Source organism: Cydia amplana, chromosome 26 (genome assembly GCF_948474715.1).
Source record: "Cydia amplana chromosome 26, ilCydAmpl1.1, whole genome shotgun sequence".
In the NCBI taxonomy this organism is placed as follows: Eukaryota; Metazoa; Arthropoda; class Insecta; order Lepidoptera; family Tortricidae; genus Cydia; species Cydia amplana.
Window position 1 is genome coordinate 1,393,961 of NC_086094.1, and position 19,446 is coordinate 1,413,406.

Below are 19,446 nucleotides of genomic sequence, written 5' to 3' on the forward strand. Positions count from 1 at the left end.
AATTGACGAAGAAGACTTAAATTCGATTAAATAATTAATTTGTTTTTGATTTATTACTTACACTATAGTTTGAGCCATTTACAGCTTTAACTAAATTAGACAAATTACGCACAGTAAAATTGACTAAACGAAAGTAGTCGGTACACCAACACTCATAGATTTTTATGACTATAACTTTACCACTTACGTCGATTACACCGTAATGAAAATCCGAAACTTAAAAAGCTTGTAAAAATTACCGAATGACGTCACATTGCATTTAAATCTAGGTCAGCACTAAAACACACGGTTGCACTAAATTTCGCAGGCGAGAAACGACACTGCCGCCATTAGCGAAACAGGAAATCACTAACTTTTTAATTTTCACATCGCAAGAGTGTTTTTCTGGTTATTTTGACTGTTGTTATTTTTTCGGGATAACTCAGTTATTATAACTGTTGTTTTATTTATTTTGGTGACGTAGCACGACTGCGCGGCGGGCGGCGCGGCGCTGTATGGCGCATTCCGGTTTGGTGGGGTTGCCAGATCAAAGTTTCAAATTACACGAGTTTCACTGAAATTATGGTAAACAAGTCTGCCGTTTTAACTTGTTTTTCTTTACTCACTTATTACCCTTGGAATTTGGAGTGGCAAAATGCCGGTAATAAGTGAATTGAATTTGAAATTTAAAAACTTTAAAGTTATCATTCCAAGAACTCAAAATATACTCTTTACTCTTTGTCAGGCATGTCATTGGCATCGTGGTCGCAGGTGTATGTCTATGTTTACGCAAGGAGAAAACGAACTTTTGATACTACCGTTTTTTTATCAAAATGTGTGGTGAAAAATGTTAAAAGTTCGGTTTATCAATGACTACCTTGCAACACTGAATCACAATTGTCATATGGCGCCTACGGCGTTACTATAAGTTTTGAACGAACTCACTCGTAAAAGGAATGAATGGTTATTAGAGTTGGACCAAGAAAAGTCTGCAGCGATTTTGATAGCCCACGCAATGCAAGTGTTATTTACACGTCAGAAATTCATAGAAGTTTGACGTTTAAAATGACACTTGACTGCGTGGGCTATCAAAATCGCTGCAGACTTTTCTCGGTCTGACTCTATAGATGGTCAAGCAGATCTTGTCAGTAGAAAAAGGCGGCAAATTTGAAAAATGTAGGCGCGAAGGGATATTGTCCCATAGAAAATTTGAACTTCGCGCCTTTTTTTACTGACAAGATTTGGTTGACCAGCTATAACTTATTAAAATATCCTTGCCAAAAGGATTAAACGGGTTACTTTAACCCTTCAGATTAGTGGTAATGTTGAAAGAAAAATAGGAGATCAAAATAAATCATAATAAAGAACTGCAAAATCAGGTAAAACCGCCAAAATAAGTACGGCTATTTCCATAGTAATTTAAAAAAATTTAAACATTGCTTGTAGACTTCTCTGTTTAGACATTAACACACGTATAAGAAGAGAAACGCATAAATAAATAAATAAATAAAATCATTTTAACATAACAACACATTTTAGAAATGCGAGCGAGTTCCGTAGTACCGCTTCGTACGCAGGGTTGTGCATTATTGAGCATCGGGTAAATACGTAATGGTGGCGCCATTTTTAGGGTTCCGTAGCCAAATGGCAAAAAACGGAACCCTTATAGATTCGTCATGTCTGTCTGTCTGTCCGTCTGTCCATCTGTCCGTCTGTCCGTCTGTCTGTCCGTCCGTATGTCACAGCCACTTTTCTCCGAAACTATAAGAACTATACTGTTGAAACTTGGTAAGTAGATGTATTCTGTGAACCGCATTAAGATTTTCACACAAAAATAGAAATAAAACAATAAATTTTTGGGGTTCCCCATACTTCGAACTGAAACTCAAAAAATTTTTTTTCATCAAACCTATACGTGTGGGGTATCTATGGATAGGTCTTGAAAAATGATATTGAGGTTTCTAATATCATTTTTTTCTAAACTGAATAGTTTGCGCGAGAGACACTTCCAAAGTGGTAAAATGTGTGTCCCCCCCCCCTGTAACTTCTAAAATAAGAGAATGATAAAACTAAAAAAAATATATGATGTACATTACCATGTAAACTTCCACCGAAAATTGGTTTGAACGAGATCTAGTAAGTAGTTTTTTTTTATACGTCATAAATCGCCTAAATACGGAACCCTTCATGGGCGAGTCCGACTCGCACTTGGCCGCTTTTGTTTCTGCCCAACTAACTATGCGTGCGGTTCATATTTCAACAGATTCGCTGAATTATGGGGTGCTTGCCCTCCCTACTTGCCTGCGGTGCCAACTATTCCAACTTAATAAAAGAAGCACTGAATATAAGTACATGTTTTGGTGACACTACCTATGTTACTATAGTCTGTAAAACAACTTTGTCAGTAGAAAAGCGCACAATTCAAATTTTGTATGGCAAGATAACCCTTCGCGCCTATATTTGTCGCTTTTTCCTACTAACGGAAATAGGTTGACAGACTATGCATTACTAGAGTTAGACCATGATAACTCTGCAGCGATTTTGATAGCACAGACTGTGCAAGTGTTATATATACGTAATCATTTCAAAGAAGTTTGAGGAATTCAGCGCACAGTTCAGTCACTGGCCTTCAGCATGCATAGACTTATTTTCTAATTAAAAATGGGCAACCCTAGCATTCGAAAATAGGCAAAGGAAACGAACTGGCCGAAAATAGCCGAGACACTCCGAAACATTCCGAGCGAAAAAAAAAGATAATCCGACTTCCTGGACATTTATAGATTTTTATTTGATGTGGTCTATTAATTTATGACCTATTATTTTAACATTGGAGTGTTTAAAAAAACTTGTAGTTGGCGGGCGAGAATATACCTACGGGATTTCGCATTTTCGAAGCAAAAACAAAACTCCATTTATTTATTTCCTGGAGTAAACACCTATTTTTGACTTCTTCCTCGCGTTGTCCCGGCATTTTGTCACGGCTCATGGGAGCCCGCGGTCCGCTTAGCAACTAATCCCAAGAACTGGCGTAGAGGTTTTACGAAAGCGACTGGCATCTGACCTTCCAATTCCAAACCAGAGGGTGAACTAGGCGTTATTGGGATTAGTCCAGTTTCCTCGCGATGTTTTCCTTCACCAAAAAGCGACTGGTAAATATCAAATGCGATTCGTATATAAGTTCCGAAAAACTCATTGGTACGAGCCGTAGTTTGACCCGCCACCTCCGGATTGCAAGTCGCACTCTATTACTGCTAGGCCACCAGCGCATTTAAACTCTCACTTTTGACTGACAAAGAATTGAACAAAGTGCGAGTGGTGGTAGAGAATCCCTACAGGGGCCCACTGATTACCTGTCAGCCTGTCAATTGTTCGGAACTGTCACCTTTATTAATAAACGTTTTATTTATTTATTATTATTTAACTGGCAGGCTGATATCATCCGGCGATGTAGCTGGTAATTAGGTTAAGGCACAATAAATAATAGTACTAGGTACAGAAGACTCACTCTCTAACAAAACGCGTCTGTTACGATCAGCACAGATATGGCCGCTAGGTGGCGACAGCGCCACGCGAGGCTTATGGCTAGCCACCAAAATTGGTGTGGAACGGATGAACTTGTAGCTACCTGTTGCAAAGCGACGAAATCGCGGAGTGAGCCACGCCTGGTTAAGGTAATTATGTTAATTATTTACCTCTTCTTGTTGGCTGAGTGATGACCTGCTCCCCCAGTCTTCATAAGGCTCCCTGTCATCTGCACCACATAAAAACATTTATTTTAGCTTCAATTTAGCTGTGTCCAGACGGGCTGGGCAAATCGACCGATTGGATCAGGAAAATAACTGGCGTCAATCTCCAATTTAAGATTTATGTTGATTATTTGAGCCCTCTAAGTTAAAAAAATGCTCCAAAACGAAAATACTAGCTTCACAAATTGGTAGTCTAGCGTCCGCACCCAATTTTATCGGTAATATTGGTCATAATCGGCGAGCCAAATTGGCGTTTGCGTCCTCACGTCTTGATTTGATCGGACAATTTCATCAGATTGGCGAAAAATTGTCTCGACTGAACACAGCTTTAAGAAAATTATATGCATCCCTTTCTTTTGGATGCTAGTATGTAGTAGCGTGACAGAAGTGGAGATGGGCCGGCCACATAGGAAGATTGACAGATGACAGATGGACCAACAAAGTCACAAAGTGGCCAGGACCCCATGGCAAAAGGAAGGCGGGAAAACCCATAACAAGATGGTCCAGGGATATCATAGCCACAGCTGGAGAAAATTGGCTAATCAAGGCTAAAGACCGAGAAAGGTGGAAAGATATGGAGGAGGCCTATACCCGACAGGGGTCCTTAATATAGTAAAATAAACAACAATAATAATAGAAAACTTTTATTATGCAAACTATTTAAGGAAAAATAAAAGGCTTAAATAAAATAAAAAAATAAAATGTAGTAGCGTAGTAGTAGTAGCGTATAATATAAATCTGTGTTGTGTGTAGACTAATACTTACAGTAGCTTGCATCGCTGCTAGCCTCCATGCTTCTTCGATGCATTTGCATCTTTATTTATTATAACATAATCTGAAACAAGAATTTAAAATTAAATGTTTAAAATTTTAAACCAACACACATTTGACGTCCCTGTGCATTAGTGAGCGTCCGTTGTAAGCTTATCTTATAAAAATAAAGCAATATTTATAAAAACTAAATACGGTACATTAATGGCTTTAAAAAAATTACATACTCATAAAAATAATTTTATTTAAACCTAGCACTTACTTTCTGACAGTTTTAGACTTTGCATATTTCGACGAATAAAATATATTTCCAGTTAAAATAACTTTTAGTTATCAGATATTTGACAATTATATAATAAGTTCGCATAAATAACTGTTTGTTTGTTTAAATAACTTTTAATTTAGATAAGATAAACGTTTGATTGAGGTCTTTCGTATATGATTTTTTTTCTTACAAAATACCTTAAAGAAGCTTTGCAAAGTACAAAGTTGAGTAAGTAACGATACGTAGGGCAGTGCTAAGCGTCTTCAATACCAATTTTATTTTATTTACTTACAGTAAGTGTAAAAATAGCTCCTAAATGACCGCTCCACGCCCTACTTAATATACACATGAACACCACTATATAAGGCTCGCTTAAACATATAACTGCTACTAAATAACAAAAGGGCACTGAATAAGACACATTTAATTCATTATTCGCGATGTTTCAGTCAATTTTATCGCGAAAATGAAAGAGTTCATTGTACTTTGTGTTTACAACGTTACGTCAAATCGATGAACTGTTTTTTTTTTTAATTATGGCCTGGATGCGAGTGCGTTTAAGCCATATCGATGAACTGAGCTAGAGGTGTTTTTATGGTATGCATAAACTAAAACTTGCTTGCGATCAATGATTTATAACTCATTATATATACTTGGTCAACGATCTTGACAGTAGAAAAAGGCGGCAAATTTGAAAAATGTAGGCGCGAAGGGATATCGTCCCATAGAAAATTTGAATTTCGCGCCTTTTTTTACTGACAAGATTTGGTTGACCAGCTATAATATCATTGCTTGCGATGTGTTCTTTACAAGTTCTATATATTATAAATAAATTATAAAATAATACCATTTAATAAAATATTTTTCACCTCAGCAGCTCGAACAAGGTTACTTTGCTACTTAAAAACAGTGAGCAAAATCGCATTTTGCTCACTGAGTGAGACTAAATGAGCAAAATGCGATTTTGCTCACTGTTTTTAAGTAGCAAAGTACCCTTGTTCGAGCTGCTGAGGTGAAAACTTAATTGTTGGTATATCTTAAGAAAACATGAGTGAATAGAGGTAAGTGATGAAGAAGGAATACATTTTTCGGGTTCTCTAATATGTTTTCACTGCTGAGGTGAAAAGTTTTGTGAACTTGCTATGCTCAAGATTCTAAAGTATTTCTATACTTCGTCTTTCGCTTGCACGGGACTCAAAACAAGCACTCGAAGAAATATCAAACTGTGATCTCTTGTTGTTTGTACAAATAACCATTTTTTGGCAATCACCATTTCAAAAATAGCATAAATAAATTATGTTTATAAGCTTTACTATTAGCAGTTGCTTAATATAGCAAGGCAAGCTAACTCTAGAACCGGCTTAGAAAAGTTAAAATTAAATTAATAATTAAATCCCATTATTCCCTTTCATTTGAAATTTCAGAATAATCATATCATTATAAATATTTATTTAGGTACCTATTTCCATTTATTTCTCTGGGAGACGTTTTATTGATCCTATTATTCGAGAAACAAACAACGTTAGGTAAGGGGTGGGTTTTAAAAATAAAAATCAAAAAACAATGTTAACACGTTTTATTGAATGATTTGTAAAATACAATATAATGCTAGTAATAAATGCCTCTTAAAATATTTGTGTAAGTACCTACTTTACATGGAACATTTTGGGGCATTCTCACGCGACACATATAAAAAATGTATGAAAAGAGTCGTGGCAATTATACACAACCGCAGACATATATTCTCAGAGACTGACACTTTATGAAATTAAAATTGCAGTGTTAATGTCATCATTATGTAAAATTTCTACGAAAATATGACGTTACACGTTCGACGTGTTGCCTCTCTGTCGCACTTATAAATTCGTACGAAAGTGTGACAGAGAGGCAACACGTCAAACGTAGTCGGCCCTCTGAGGGGCTACCGAGCTCTGTCACTCTAATACGTCTTCATTGGAGTAAAAGATAATTTCGGTTTTTGCGGTAAGCCCTCTGCACTTACAATAATAACGTCATTCTTAATTCAAATTTATTCCCCCCATAAAAAAAAAAACAAATTTACATTTATACTTGGTCAACCAGATCTTGACAGTAGAAAAAGGCGGCAAATTTGAAAAATGTAGGCGCGAAGGGATATCGTCCCATAGAAAATTTGAATTTCGCGCCTTTTTTTACTGTCAAGATTTGGTTGACCATCAGCTATATTTGCTCAAAAACCTAGCCGTTACTCTTTTTTCTTTTTACTAGGAGATTCGTCGCCGCCGCTGCTCTTCCGCTTCCGGTCTTTGGCCTCTTTAGTCTCTGGCACGACTTTCTTGACCTTGGCCGCCTCAGGTGAGTATGCCCACAGCAGGAGTTCCAGGTGTTCAGCGGTAGGCTCGTCTTTGTCGTTGAAGAGTTTTGCGTTGGCGTGCTGGAAATAAAAAAAAAATATTGCAAAGGGAAGAAGAAAGAACGATTTAATTTTTAACAAGCAGAAACGTCTGCGAAAGATGCTAAATTTTAAAGTGGAAAATTTTTAAAGTGGATAAATTAATATCTGAACTCACGGCCTAACTCAAAACAAGAACGGCCGTTTTAACTTTGGACGCATATATTGACGAATCCAGCAACATAGAAACTAGTTTGATGCATTCAAAAGGTACTTTAATACAAGATACAGTACGTAGCGGCCTTTTTTAAATATATTTAGTTAAATTTAAATAATCACGATTATTTGGGCGTTTTCTAAGCGGACCCCATGCTCCCATGAGCCGTGGCAAAATGCCGGGACAACGTGAGGAAGATGATGATGATTTGGGCGTTTTCTAAAACAAATATTGAAAACCCGATTCTCACAGATCCTGGTGTTTTTGGTTTATTTCAACTCAGAATCACTAGCATATTTAATCCTGATGATAAAAAACTTGTTCCACAAATTTGTATGAAAATTGTACATTCCACTACGTCACGTCCATACAAGTGAAAACATTTCTCATAATAAAACGTGACGTAATGGAATGGACATTTTGGGACAACCTTTTTTAATGGAAGGGTGGAGAGTGCTGTCGATTCTGAGTAGAATGATACCCAAGAATGTCCAGATTTGAAAGAATCAGGTTTTCGATATTTATTTTAGAAAACGCCCATTTAGCAGTGGCGCTAGTGTGCACGTTGATGGGCTCTTAACAGTGTGGGCGATGGTACCTTCTCTTTCAGGTCTTTAAGAGCGGCGTTCCTCACGATGTCCCAGGTCTTGCCTCCCTCGTCCTCCACGGTGCGCAGGCGCTTGTACTCGCCGTTGACAGAGCTGTAAGCTGCTATGAAGGCTCTCTGAAAGATAAGATAAGATAAAATATAGTTTATTTAAGTAGGCATATTACAATGCGCTTATGAACGTCAAATAAAACTACACCGGCTTCAACCGAGCCTCGCCGCGAGAAGATTTAAATCCCCCCTCAATTGGAGGGTATTCCGAAATGGGACCGGCAACAAACTCGGCGGGACACCTTTTCAAGGTAAGGAAAAATGTATTAAATACTAAAACAAGATGCTTTTAAAGTGTTTAAACATCAATGAATAAATGACTCTTATGAAATGACTCTACTAAGGGGCACTTGCACCATTCACTAACCCGGGGTTAACCGTTTAAAACTGGAGCTACAATGGTTGCCAGTAGAATTTGACACTGGGTTAACGCTTTAACCGGTTACGCAGTACGCAGCGTACTACGTAGGCGAACAACACGCGAACGCGAAGCGAAGCGATACGGCGCGGGGTGAATCAATCCTTTGATACCTATACAAGTGTCCTACGTGGGCGATCTCGTTGCGAGTTGTTCGCTTACGTAAGACGCATCAGCGTTAGTGGAATGGTGCAAGTAGCGCTAACTCGCTGAGGGTGCTTGTGATCCTATGCAAAGGTGCTTAATACTTAACATGATTGGGATTGCATGTGGACGAGATGATAAAAACCATCGTAAAGCAATTTCAATCAAGACGATGGTTTTAGGATCTTATCCACATGCAAAACCTAGTAAGCAAAAACGACAATTGCGACATAGTTTTCACTACATAGTATTAATAAAAAGTCGCTTCCCGCTGTCTGTCTGTCTGTCTGTATGCTTAGATCTTTCAAACTACGCAACGGATTTTGATGCGGTTTTTTTTAAATAGATAGAGTGATTCAAAAGGAAGGTTTATGTATAATTTATTAACCAGTGCGAAGCCGGGGCGGGTCGCTAGTAGTTAATAAAATTGCAACTCTTCAAGTCCATTGACAAGTGCACAAACCTGTTGCTCAGTAACGGTGTCCCCAGCTGACTTCTCTGCAGTCCTCACGATGCCCAGACTCAGGTAAGCGTTGTTCTGCTTGCTCAGGTGGTTAGTGTCGAAGTCGTCCAGGAACTTTTCCAGGATCGACATGGCTTCCTTGATGTTGGCGAGCTTGGTCTCGTCTCGAGTGCCTGTGAATGAGAAATGGCAGAGCGTTTTTCATATTGTCCAATCCGATGCCGGATACAACAACGAAGAAGTAATGTAAAACAGTGCCTGTTCTATAAAAAACAAAGTTCCCAGAGTTGTTCTACTAGGGATCTTCTTTTTTTTTTTATTGCCCTATGGTCCGCTTCTTATGAGTACTTCCAAAAATTACAAAATTCAGTGAATATTTAAAAAATCCATACTTGAAGTCGCGCAAAATGTATGGAGTCGCGCGCGAGAACGCAACTCATGCTAGACCGCCTGTTGGCCATAAAATATATTCACATAACAATAAAAGTACAGTCGGCGATAAAAGCTTCATCTTTCCCTTCTGCTGCCTCCTTGTCCTTGAAGCCCAGCCCCGGCACCTTGTCCACTGGTAGATACTTCATATACTCACAAGTAAGCACCCTCTTGGCATTCCCGAGCAGCTCCTTGACGGCCAGCTGCTGGTAGTCGGGGTCGCGGCCCTCCAGAGCCTTGAGGGTCCCTTCTGCTGCCTCCTTGTCCTTGAAGCCCAGCCCCGGCACCTTGTCTGCTGGTAGATACTTCATACTCACAAGTGAGTACCCTCTTGGCGCTCCCGAGCAACCCCTTGACGGCCAGCTGCTGGTAGTCGGGGTCGCGCCCCTCCAGAGCCTTGAGGGTCCCTTCTGCGGCCTCCTTGTCCTTGAAGCCCCGGCACCTTGTCTGCTGGTGGATACTTCATACTCACAAGTGAGCACCCGCTTGGCGCTCCCGAGCAACCCCTTGACGGCCAGCTGCTGGTAGTCGGGGTCGCGCCCCTCCAAAGCCTTGAGGGTCCCTTCTGCGGCCTCCTTGTCCTTGAAGCCCAGCCCTGGAACCTTGTCTGCTGGCAGTTTCTTTTCTTCTTTGTCCTCCATTTCCACGTCTGAGCTGGACTGAAACATGCAACCAATATTGTCAGTTCCATACAGAGGCGAATGCCTCACAGAACATATTGTTCTGTAGAATGCCTCATGATTGTAGTGTAGAAATGATACGAGAGCGAAGATCTCTGCATAGTATAAAACAAAGTCGCTTCCCGCTGTCTGACCCTATTTATGCTTATATCTTTAAAACTACGCAACGGATATTGATGCGGTTTTTTTTAATAGATAGAGTGATTCAAGAGGAATGTTTATGTATAATTTGTTAACCCGTGCGAACCCGGGGCGGATAAGGAATTAAGGACAGACAGACAGCGGGAAGCGACTTTGTTTTATACTATGTAGTGATTCTTACATCTTTATCTTCTTTCTTCTCTGCCTTCTTCTCTTCCTTCTTCTTATCTGGTTTCTTCTCTTTGCCCGCGTCCAGCTCCGCCAGCCAGTTCTCGAACACCGCCATTGCTTCTTTGATGTTCTTTATTTTATCTTCTGCCTTTGTTACTGGAATTAACAGGTTCTTTAGATTCATAATACTTATATTATGCAATTAAAAAAAATATCACTCGGCTCTAATGGTATTTGAGAGCCATTACAGTCAAGAGTTCAAAATGATCTTGACGCGATTTTATTGTTAAGAGAATAAGAGCGTGTCAAGGTAATTTCGAACACCTCGCCCGAATAGCAACTTCTGCTGCTGACTGTATCCTGTGGGGTTTAATTCAGACTAGCTAATCGTCTTACGAAAGCGAACAACTCGCGAACGCGAATCGACGCGGCGCGGCGAGCCCACGGCGTTCGCGTTCGCAACGCGATCGCCCACATAGGATACATATATTGGCTCCTCTACAAGTCTACACGATGGGCTATCATACTGGCCCACTAAGATGGGCCAGCATGAAGAGAGGGTGGTAATGTCAGATGGCTTCAGGCGCGCGGCGGGATGGCGATGTGATGGCCACGGTGTCGGATTTTCGGCCGCACATCAAAGGTAGTGGGCCAGTGATGGTGCCTACGCATCTACACGTGACCCATTCCATAGTGCATGCTCTCAACCACCGCATGTCCATCTCGCTGGTCCAGCGCTGGGCCATCGTGTAGAGCCATATGGTATCAAAGGATTGGGTCAGACTGTACGAAAGGGGGGGCTGGCACTTAGAATTCACGGATTCAAGGATTGATTCACCCCGCGCCGCATCGCTTCGCTTCGCGTTCGCGTGTTGTTCGCCTACGTTGTACGTTGCGTTACCATGTACAAGTATTCAGATTATTATCTTAGTCGTCAGGTTTGTGGTTCATCGTGGTCACCATCATTTTCCAGCTCAAAAGATAATGCCTCCACATTAATTGGACTTTTCGTAAATAATCGAGCTAAGATGACGTAGATTTGCGACACATCTTTTAGATGACGATAAATTTGGTAGAAAATTAAACTAAACAGCACTAGTATAAATAGTATTGTGTTCTTGCTACATAAACATGGTTCTTGGTTTGAAACTGGTGGATTTTGGGTCATTGTGGTAATTATATTAATATAATATTATGAATAATATTAATATAACATCACAATGTTCATTAATATTTTGAAATTTAATGACAGTTACTTATCGCATGGCACATGTCATAGAATGGGTATAGAGGTATAGAGCATAGATGGATCGGAACCGGTTTTTCGCGAAAACTTCGAAACAACCATATATAGTTGGTCAAACCAAATTGTCAGTAAATAGAAACAAAAAAAACTATACTCAATCCTTTTCTTTTGGGTGCTAGTACTAGAGTGTAAGACAAAGGTAGTATAATTCTCTCTGTCTATGTTTGAAATGAGACAGTCCTTTGACACCATACCATCTGTTATGGGTTATGGGTATAGAGCATAGATGGTAGGTACTATCAGCAAGAGTAGCAGAAAATAGTAGTTTGTGTTACAAGGGATCAAAATGATATATTTCCGTCAAGGGCGTACATTGAATCCTGAATGAAGCGATGGATTCTAAAGTAGAACCTGAGCGTAATGAGGGATTCAAGTGTTAACGCCCAAGACGAAATAATTATGATACCGTGTGACGCATACTGCTTTTCACATCAACTATGAGGAAAATAAAAAATCTTAGTGTTGACACAATCTGATGCTTAAACAGATTATTTAAGCTAAAAAAAATAATGTGCAAAAAAAATTTAAAAATAGTGTGCTAGAACAGAAAAGTGTTATTTGATCCCTCTTAGCAGGGATGAAAAGTGCCACTTTGATCCCTCCTAGCAGGGAAGAAAAAGCTCTTTTCTGAATAGGAGGTGTGAAAAGTAAATTGTTCACATCTCATTTTCATGTCTACCTATTGAAGTCGGTTAAAAATCGCATACTTACAGGAAAGTACCCTCTTGGCGCGGCCCAGTAGCCCGCGTACAGTCAGCCGCCGGTAATTAGGGTCGTGCTGCTCTAGAAGCTTCAGGGTCTCTTCTGCCTTCGCCTTGTCCTTGAAGCCGAAGCCGGAGTCTTCTTTCTCGTCTTTACCCATGGTCTGAAAAGGACAAAATATTTAATTAAAAAAAAAAGCAATTATAGTTTCTCAAAGGCGTGTCTCATTTCAAACATAGCAGATATACCTAATCATACTATTCTAGCACCCAAAAGAAAAGGATGAGTATAGTTTTCCTGGTTCTTACTGACTGACAAATTGGTTTAACCAACTATAACAGCCAAATCAGCACATTCGAGAGCTACGGTGCTACAGACAGATTGACAGATACACACGTTACACATAGCTACAGAATTAGGTACCGTACAGAAAGGACACTTATTCCTACAAAACCGAAGTTGGTTTTCAGGGTCGAATCATGATATCCCTTTCTAACTATCCCTTTCGGCTATTTAAGGTTGTCAAAATTGGCTTGTATGAGAACTGCACGCCAACTGCAACGTCCGCGTGCAGTTCCCATACAAGTTGCAGTCGGGTTGCAGCCCATCTGTACCAGTCTTGTACCGGCGATTGTCAAGTACAGTTCGCACGGGGTAACAAATTATACATAAACCTTCCTCTTGAATCACTTTATCTATTTAAAAAAACCGCGTCAAAATCCTTTGCGTAGTTTTAAAGATCTAAGCATACAGTATAGGGACAGACAGCGGGAAGCGACTTTGTTTTATACTATGTAGTATGTATGTAGTGATAAAACCTTGTACTTATAATAAATAACCCTAAAAGCCATTATTATTCTACCAAAGCGGAACGCGCGCTTACATCATACTATAGAAATATATCGAGTAGGTAATGTAAATACCAACGTTCCGCGGCGATACAAGTGCCTTGAACGTGTGACGTAACCGGGGGCAGAGACCGGTAAATTATACAGACTACTAATGTCCATACATAGTTGTGTTCCACATCACTGTATACGACTTGTCGATTACTTCTAGGGACAGTCGCCATCAGATACCAATGTTAATTTCGGGACGCACCATTGTGATGTCTTTATCATTATAACAGGTCTCTGTCGGGACCTAGATCGGTGTTGCTAAGATAACATGTAAACATAGTGACAAATTTGTTACTGCAAATACTCGGTTCGCCAAAACACGGGGGTTATTCCCACTAGTTACCACCAAGTTAATTGTTACCAGTCTCGATGCATAGCGATGACATGAGACTTGACCTGTGACCTTGATGACTAATTGTGACGTTATCTATGAAAAGGGACCTTATTGTCGATGGTTACGCCATTATTAACGATGCTCCGATATAAATACAATGTCGCGCGACGCTGTGCGGCGTAAGCGCCATCGACAATAAGGTCCCTTTTCATAGATAATGCCCCAATTTGCCCGAATAGATAAAACGATATCGTTGACTATTAGCTCCATATAACAAAAAATAGGTATATACATACATAAGTACATACATACATACCTACTCATAACAAGTTTGTAATGCCAATCAGATTTTTTTGTATTTCCTGGAAGCTTATATATATACTGAAATTTAAATTGATATTGAAATTAAAATTCATTCCTGATAAATGCGAAAGCAGTATTAACTGTATGTCTGTTAACTCTTCACGCGTAAACCGCTGAACCGATTTTGATGAACTTTGGCATGGAGATAATTAGAGGTTTTCATATAAATTATTGACATTTATGGTGACACTTCATTTGTAATTGGAAATAAATCTCTGCAGTGTACCTAATAAGTTTGGTCCGATCCGATCTAATAATGCGAAGCTTAGACATTTTTGCAGCTAACTGTACATATCAGAAAAAACATATTCATGGTTGTCATGGTATAGATACACGCGATATATTTTTTCTCGCTTCAGTTTTCAGTGTCTGGCGCAGTATTTACATATTATTCATTGCAAACACGGCCTTGAAAAAACATGTGTGTAGGTACATTCAGCAGCAGAAGTCGCTAACCGGGCGAGGTGTTAAAAAAACCGGCCAAGTGCGAGTGGGACTCGCGCATGGAGGGTTCCGCACCATCAACAAAAAATAGAGCAAAACAAGCAAAAAAACGGTCACCTATCTAAGTACTGACCCCTCCCGACGTTGCTTAACTTCGGTCAAAAATCACGTTTGTTGTATGGGAGCCCCACTTAAATCTTTATTTTATTCTGTTTTTAGTATTTGTTGTTATAGCGGCAACAGAAATACATCATTTGTGAAAATTTCAACTGTCTAGCTATCACGGTTCGTGAGATACAGCCTGGTGACAGACGGACGGACGCACAGCGGAGTCTTGGTAATAGGGTCCCGTTTTTACCCTTTGGGTACGGAACCCTAAAAACAACCTAAAAAGTAAGATGGGTACAGTCACCTGTAGTAAATATCTCAACGAGAGGCGCGAAAATATCTCTGCAACTTAAGCGATATATAACGATTTCCTAGTGACTACAATAAGTACCTACTTAAAATAAAGTTTATACATGCTTTTTAAGCATGCTTTGCGGAATTGTATAATGATACTTATATTTAGGAAATAATAAATAACTTACTTTTTATATTATTTGAGCAATCCGATTCCTTAATCCACGTATTCTACAACAGGACTAACACTGGCTAGAGTTCTACGAATATAAATCTAAATAATTATAATAAATGTACTAGCCGAGAAGGCACGAAACACGATAAGCCGGCGGCGTGCCTCCTCTAGATTCACAAGAATCACAAGAATTCAAACGCGCCGCTCCGCGCCGAAAGCGTAAATTTATTATTATCCTCCCAAAGACAAAAGGTACACAGTTTAAGTTGTATCAACTAACTTCTGCCTTATATTCAATTTGGTCGGATTGCCCGAATCGTGGACAAATCGACAAAAATAATGACGTGACGTCATAGGGCCTCGAATTCCAAGGTCACGTATGTTTATTTCTTTCCAATGACATCATCGAGGCGCACCTCAAATACTCATCATGTTAACCTTGAATAAAAAACGTAATTTCTTGATTTAAAATATTATTAATCATTTGCAAGAACAGCGATTACTTGCACGATAAAAGATTAATTAAATATGATCGATTGTTCCTTGGCTAAAATGCAAGAATCCAATTCTTATTATGTAGTTGTTTTGACAGTTAAACGTCAAGTGTCAAAACGTCATTGAGTCATATCGGTTGTTCGCATTGTTCGCAACGTGCTGTGTTTTGCCGAAGTTTTTCGCAATTATCTTGAAAAATGTGCTCCGTAGAACAAAACCCGGTATTCAGGGACCTCAGCGCTGACGACCCGGACCCGGAAGTCACGGAAATCGAGTCTCTCTGCATGAACTGCCATTCGAACGTGAGTAAACACAAATGTTCTAGAAAGTGCTCGTAATCTATTCCCATTTTATTTATGTTCGTGTGTATTTTCTTCATCGGGCAAGTAGTAGGTTCTAAAAGTGTCCGAATAATTGTTTTAAGAATAAATCAAGTCGTATTGTATGGGGAATCTTATAGTATTCAAGTTGTATCTTTATAACCTTCATTCGGTCAATACGAAATTTATCAATAATTATTTACACGTTATGATTGCATACTTCAACAGAATGAAAATATCTAAGCGAGATTTCTTGAATGTTCTAAAGCGGTATGAGCCGGGTACTGACTGAGCGAGCAGCCGCGCAACATTTGCCACTACTTTATTAAAATAAGATAGATCTATATTAATTCCCTGCTTAATACATTATTCTTGCCAAAACATTAATAACTTATATGTTTGTGTCACAGGGTATTACACGCTTGCTGCTGACTCGGATCCCGCACTACAAGAATGTGGTCATCATGTCGTTCTCCTGCGAGGAGTGCGGATACCAGAACAATGAGATCCAGCCCGGAGGGGCCTTTGCAGAGCTCGGAGTCAGGTAAACAACATAACTCTGTGATAAAACAATGCAACCTATGTGTGTTTGGAGTTGTTAGAATTGCCTCAATGAGTGTTATTACTTTCCTTTTTTTCTCTCATTTTATCTGCAATGGCTATAACCAGATGTTCTACCTTTTATGAGGGTTTTGAGAGGTATTGCATTAAATACTCTCTTTTGCCTCTATTAGAATTTATCTTCTAGTGCCTCTGGTCTAGCCGCAGTATTTGCCACATTTTCAACAAGTTTCAAGTTTGTATGTTTTTTTAGTTGTTCTTTGTACTTAACACAATATCTGTTAACTTCCTCTTTGATTGTTGAAATCTTTAGGTATTCATGTATCTCTGTATTCTTTGCAAACCATGGTGAAACCTTTGCAGAATCTCGAGGTTTGAGTTCCAGTGAAAAGAGAAGTACAGTCAGCAATACTTGCCAAACACTTTTTACCTGTTTTTTAGGGTTACGTACCCAAAGGGTAAAAACGGGACTCTATTACTAATACTCTGCTGTACGTCTGTCTGCCACCAGGCTGTAACTCATGAACCATGATAGCTAGATGGTTGAAATTTCACAGATGATGTATTTCTGTTGCCGCTATAACAACAAATACTAAAAACAGAATAAAATAAAGATTTAAGTGGGGCTCCCATACAACAAACGTGATTTTTGACGGAAGTTAAGCAACGTCGGGCGGGGTCAGTACTTGGATGGGTGACCGTTTTTTTTTTGCTTGTTTTGCTCTATTTTTTGTTGATGGTGCGGAACCCTCTGTTGCTGCTATAATAACAAATACTTAAAACCAAATAAAATAAAATTAAGTGGGGCTCCCAATGCTCCCATACAATAAAGGTGATTTTTTTGCTATTTTTTGCGTAATGGCACCGAACCCTTCATGTGCGAGTCGGACTCGCACTTCGCCGGTTTTTTTACCTATGTGGCCTACTCCCTTGTTTCCCAACATCCCATTACCATATATTTCCAGATGGAAGCTGCGAGTGGAGCAGCCCGAAGACCTGAACCGCCAGGTGGTCAAGAGCGACTACACCTGCGTCAGGATACCGGAGCTGGACTTCGAGGTGCCGGCGCAGAGTCAGAAAGGAGGCAAGTATAGACATTTTAAACATTATAAATAATCAATCAAATATTATCAGACAAGTCCTTACTTCCTTAAGACAGGTCCTTACCTTACAGAGTAACAAACACAAACATACAATAATTTTAAAATTAACATATATTTTATTTATATTTTTCAATGAAATAAATTGTATCTTATCTTTTTTTTTATCTTAACATGCGGTTTCTTAACACACCATAGAGAGCTTCTGTTTTTTTTCCAAAAATAACAATTCAATAACAATGATATCTGTGATTACGGGCGCGCACGGGCGTCCACTCGGTGCTCCGCGAGCCTAATTGTGCATAATTAGGCTTAAACACTTATGATGCTTTTATGAAACTCGCTTTATGCTCGTTTCATAAACCCACTTTGAATTTTATGCCTTTTATTATGTAGCAGTCTCATAAACTACTAAATTATTATTAATCTTTTTAGTGTTCCGTACAAAACTTTGTTTACGGGATCACTTCGGGTCGTGCAAATCAGTTAAATGAGTTTTTTCATATTGTAGAAGTCACCACAGTGGAGGGCATCATCACCCGTGCCATAGCCGGTCTCACCCAAGACCAAGCGTCTCGCAGGGCGGAGCACCCGGAGGCAGCTGCTCAGATAGACGCCTTCGTGAGCCGGCTGCAGGGCGCCCGGCAGCTGGACAAGCGCTGGACGTTGGAACTGGAGGATGCCAGCGGTGAGTACAGAGAGAGAGGTCACAGCAGGCTGTCTCGCAGGCAGCACCTGGGGGCAGCTGCTCAGATAGACGCCTTCGTGAGCCGGCTGCAGGGCGCCCGGCAGCTGGACAAGCGCTGGACGTTGGAACTGGAGGATGCCAGCGGTGAGTACAGAGAGAGAGAGAGGTCCCAGCAGGCTGTCTCGCAGGCAGAACCCGGAGGCAGCTGCTCAGATAGACGCCTTCGTGAGCCGGCTGCAGGGCGCCCGGCAGCTGGACAAGCGCTGGACGTTGGAACTGGAGGATGCCAGCGGTGAGTACAGAGAGAGAGAGAGGTCCCAGCAGGCTGTCTCACAGGCAGAACCCGGAGGCAGCTGCTCAGATAGACGCCTTCGTGAGCCGGCTGCAGGGCGCCCGGCAGCTGGACAAGCGCTGGACGTTGGAACTGGAGGATGCCAGCGGTGAGTACAGAGAGAGAGAGAGGTCCCAGCAGGCTGTCTCGCAGGCAGAACCCGGAGGCAGCTGCTCAGATAGACGCCTTCGTGAGCCGGCTGCAGGGCGCCCGGCAGCTGGACAAGCGCTGGACGTTGGAACTGGAGGATGCCAGCGGTGAGTACAGAGAGAGAGAGAGGTCCCAGATGCCAGCGGTGAGTACAGAGAGAGAGAGAGGTCCCAGATGCCAGCGGTGAGTACAGAGAGAGAGAGAGAGGTCCCAGCAGGCTGTCTCGCAGGCAGCACCCGGAGGCAGCTGCTCAGATAGACGCCTTCGTGAGCCGGCTGCAGGGCGCCCGCCAGCTGGACAAGCGGTGGACGTTGGAACTGGAGGATGCCAGCGGTGAGTACAGAGAGAGAGGTCACAGCAGACTGTCTCGCAGGCAGCACCCGGAGGCAGCTGCTCAGATAGACGCCTTCGTGAGCCGGCTGCAGGGCGCCCGGCAGCTGGACAAGCGGTGGACGTTGGAACTAGAGGATGCCAGCGGTGAGTACAGAGAGAGAGAGAGGTCCCAGCAGGCTGTCTCGCAGGCAGCACCCGGAGGCAGCTGCTCAGATAGACGCCTTCGTGAGCCGGCTGCAGGGCGCCCGCCAGCTGGACAAGCGGTGGACGTTGGAACTGGAGGATGCCAGCGGTGAGTACAGAGAGAGAGGTCACAGCAGACTGTCTCGCAGGCAGCACCCGGAGGCAGCTGCTCAGATAGACGCCTTCGTGAGCCGGCTGCAGGGC

At 41.1% G+C, this 19,446-nt stretch overlaps 3 protein-coding genes across 4 annotated transcripts in view; 1 reads left to right on the plus strand and 2 right to left on the minus strand.

Moving 5' to 3' along the window:
- The window catches only part of LOC134660012 (nuclease SbcCD subunit C), a 68,788-nt gene extending 68,210 nt beyond the window's left edge, over window positions 1-578 (minus strand). The window contains exon 1 of the mRNA XM_063515709.1: window positions 188-578. The gene's annotated coding sequence lies outside the window, so the exon portion shown is untranslated. The remainder of the gene's footprint in view (window positions 1-187) is intronic.
- Window positions 579-6,972: 6,394 nt separating this feature from the next.
- Window positions 6,973-15,246, minus strand: LOC134660111 (myb-like protein X). Of its 2 annotated transcripts, none has more exons than XM_063515814.1 (7): window positions 15,095-15,246; window positions 12,474-12,627; window positions 10,467-10,612; window positions 9,937-10,123; window positions 9,033-9,205; window positions 7,948-8,073; window positions 6,973-7,174 (listed from the first exon to the last, which is right to left on the minus strand). In XM_063515814.1, the coding sequence occupies exons 2-7, from the start codon at window positions 12,622-12,624 to the stop codon at window positions 6,986-6,988; spliced, it is 972 nt and encodes a 323-aa protein (XP_063371884.1). In that variant the 5' UTR covers window positions 12,625-12,627; window positions 15,095-15,246; the 3' UTR covers window positions 6,973-6,985. The 2 variants fall into 2 exon arrangements, with proteins under 2 accessions (XP_063371884.1, XP_063371883.1); XM_063515813.1 differs by having other exon boundaries at window positions 15,091-15,225.
- A 483-nt stretch (window positions 15,247-15,729) lies between these two features.
- Window positions 15,730-19,446, plus strand: part of LOC134660168 (zinc finger protein ZPR1) — a 200,906-nt gene continuing 197,189 nt past the window's right edge. Inside the window, exons 1-4 of the mRNA XM_063515899.1 lie at window positions 15,730-15,878; window positions 16,307-16,440; window positions 17,423-17,541; window positions 18,069-18,245. Of these exons, the coding sequence (XP_063371969.1) occupies window positions 15,774-15,878; window positions 16,307-16,440; window positions 17,423-17,541; window positions 18,069-18,245 (535 nt within the window). The 5' untranslated portion in view covers window positions 15,730-15,773. The remainder of the gene's footprint in view (window positions 15,879-16,306; window positions 16,441-17,422; window positions 17,542-18,068; window positions 18,246-19,446) is intronic.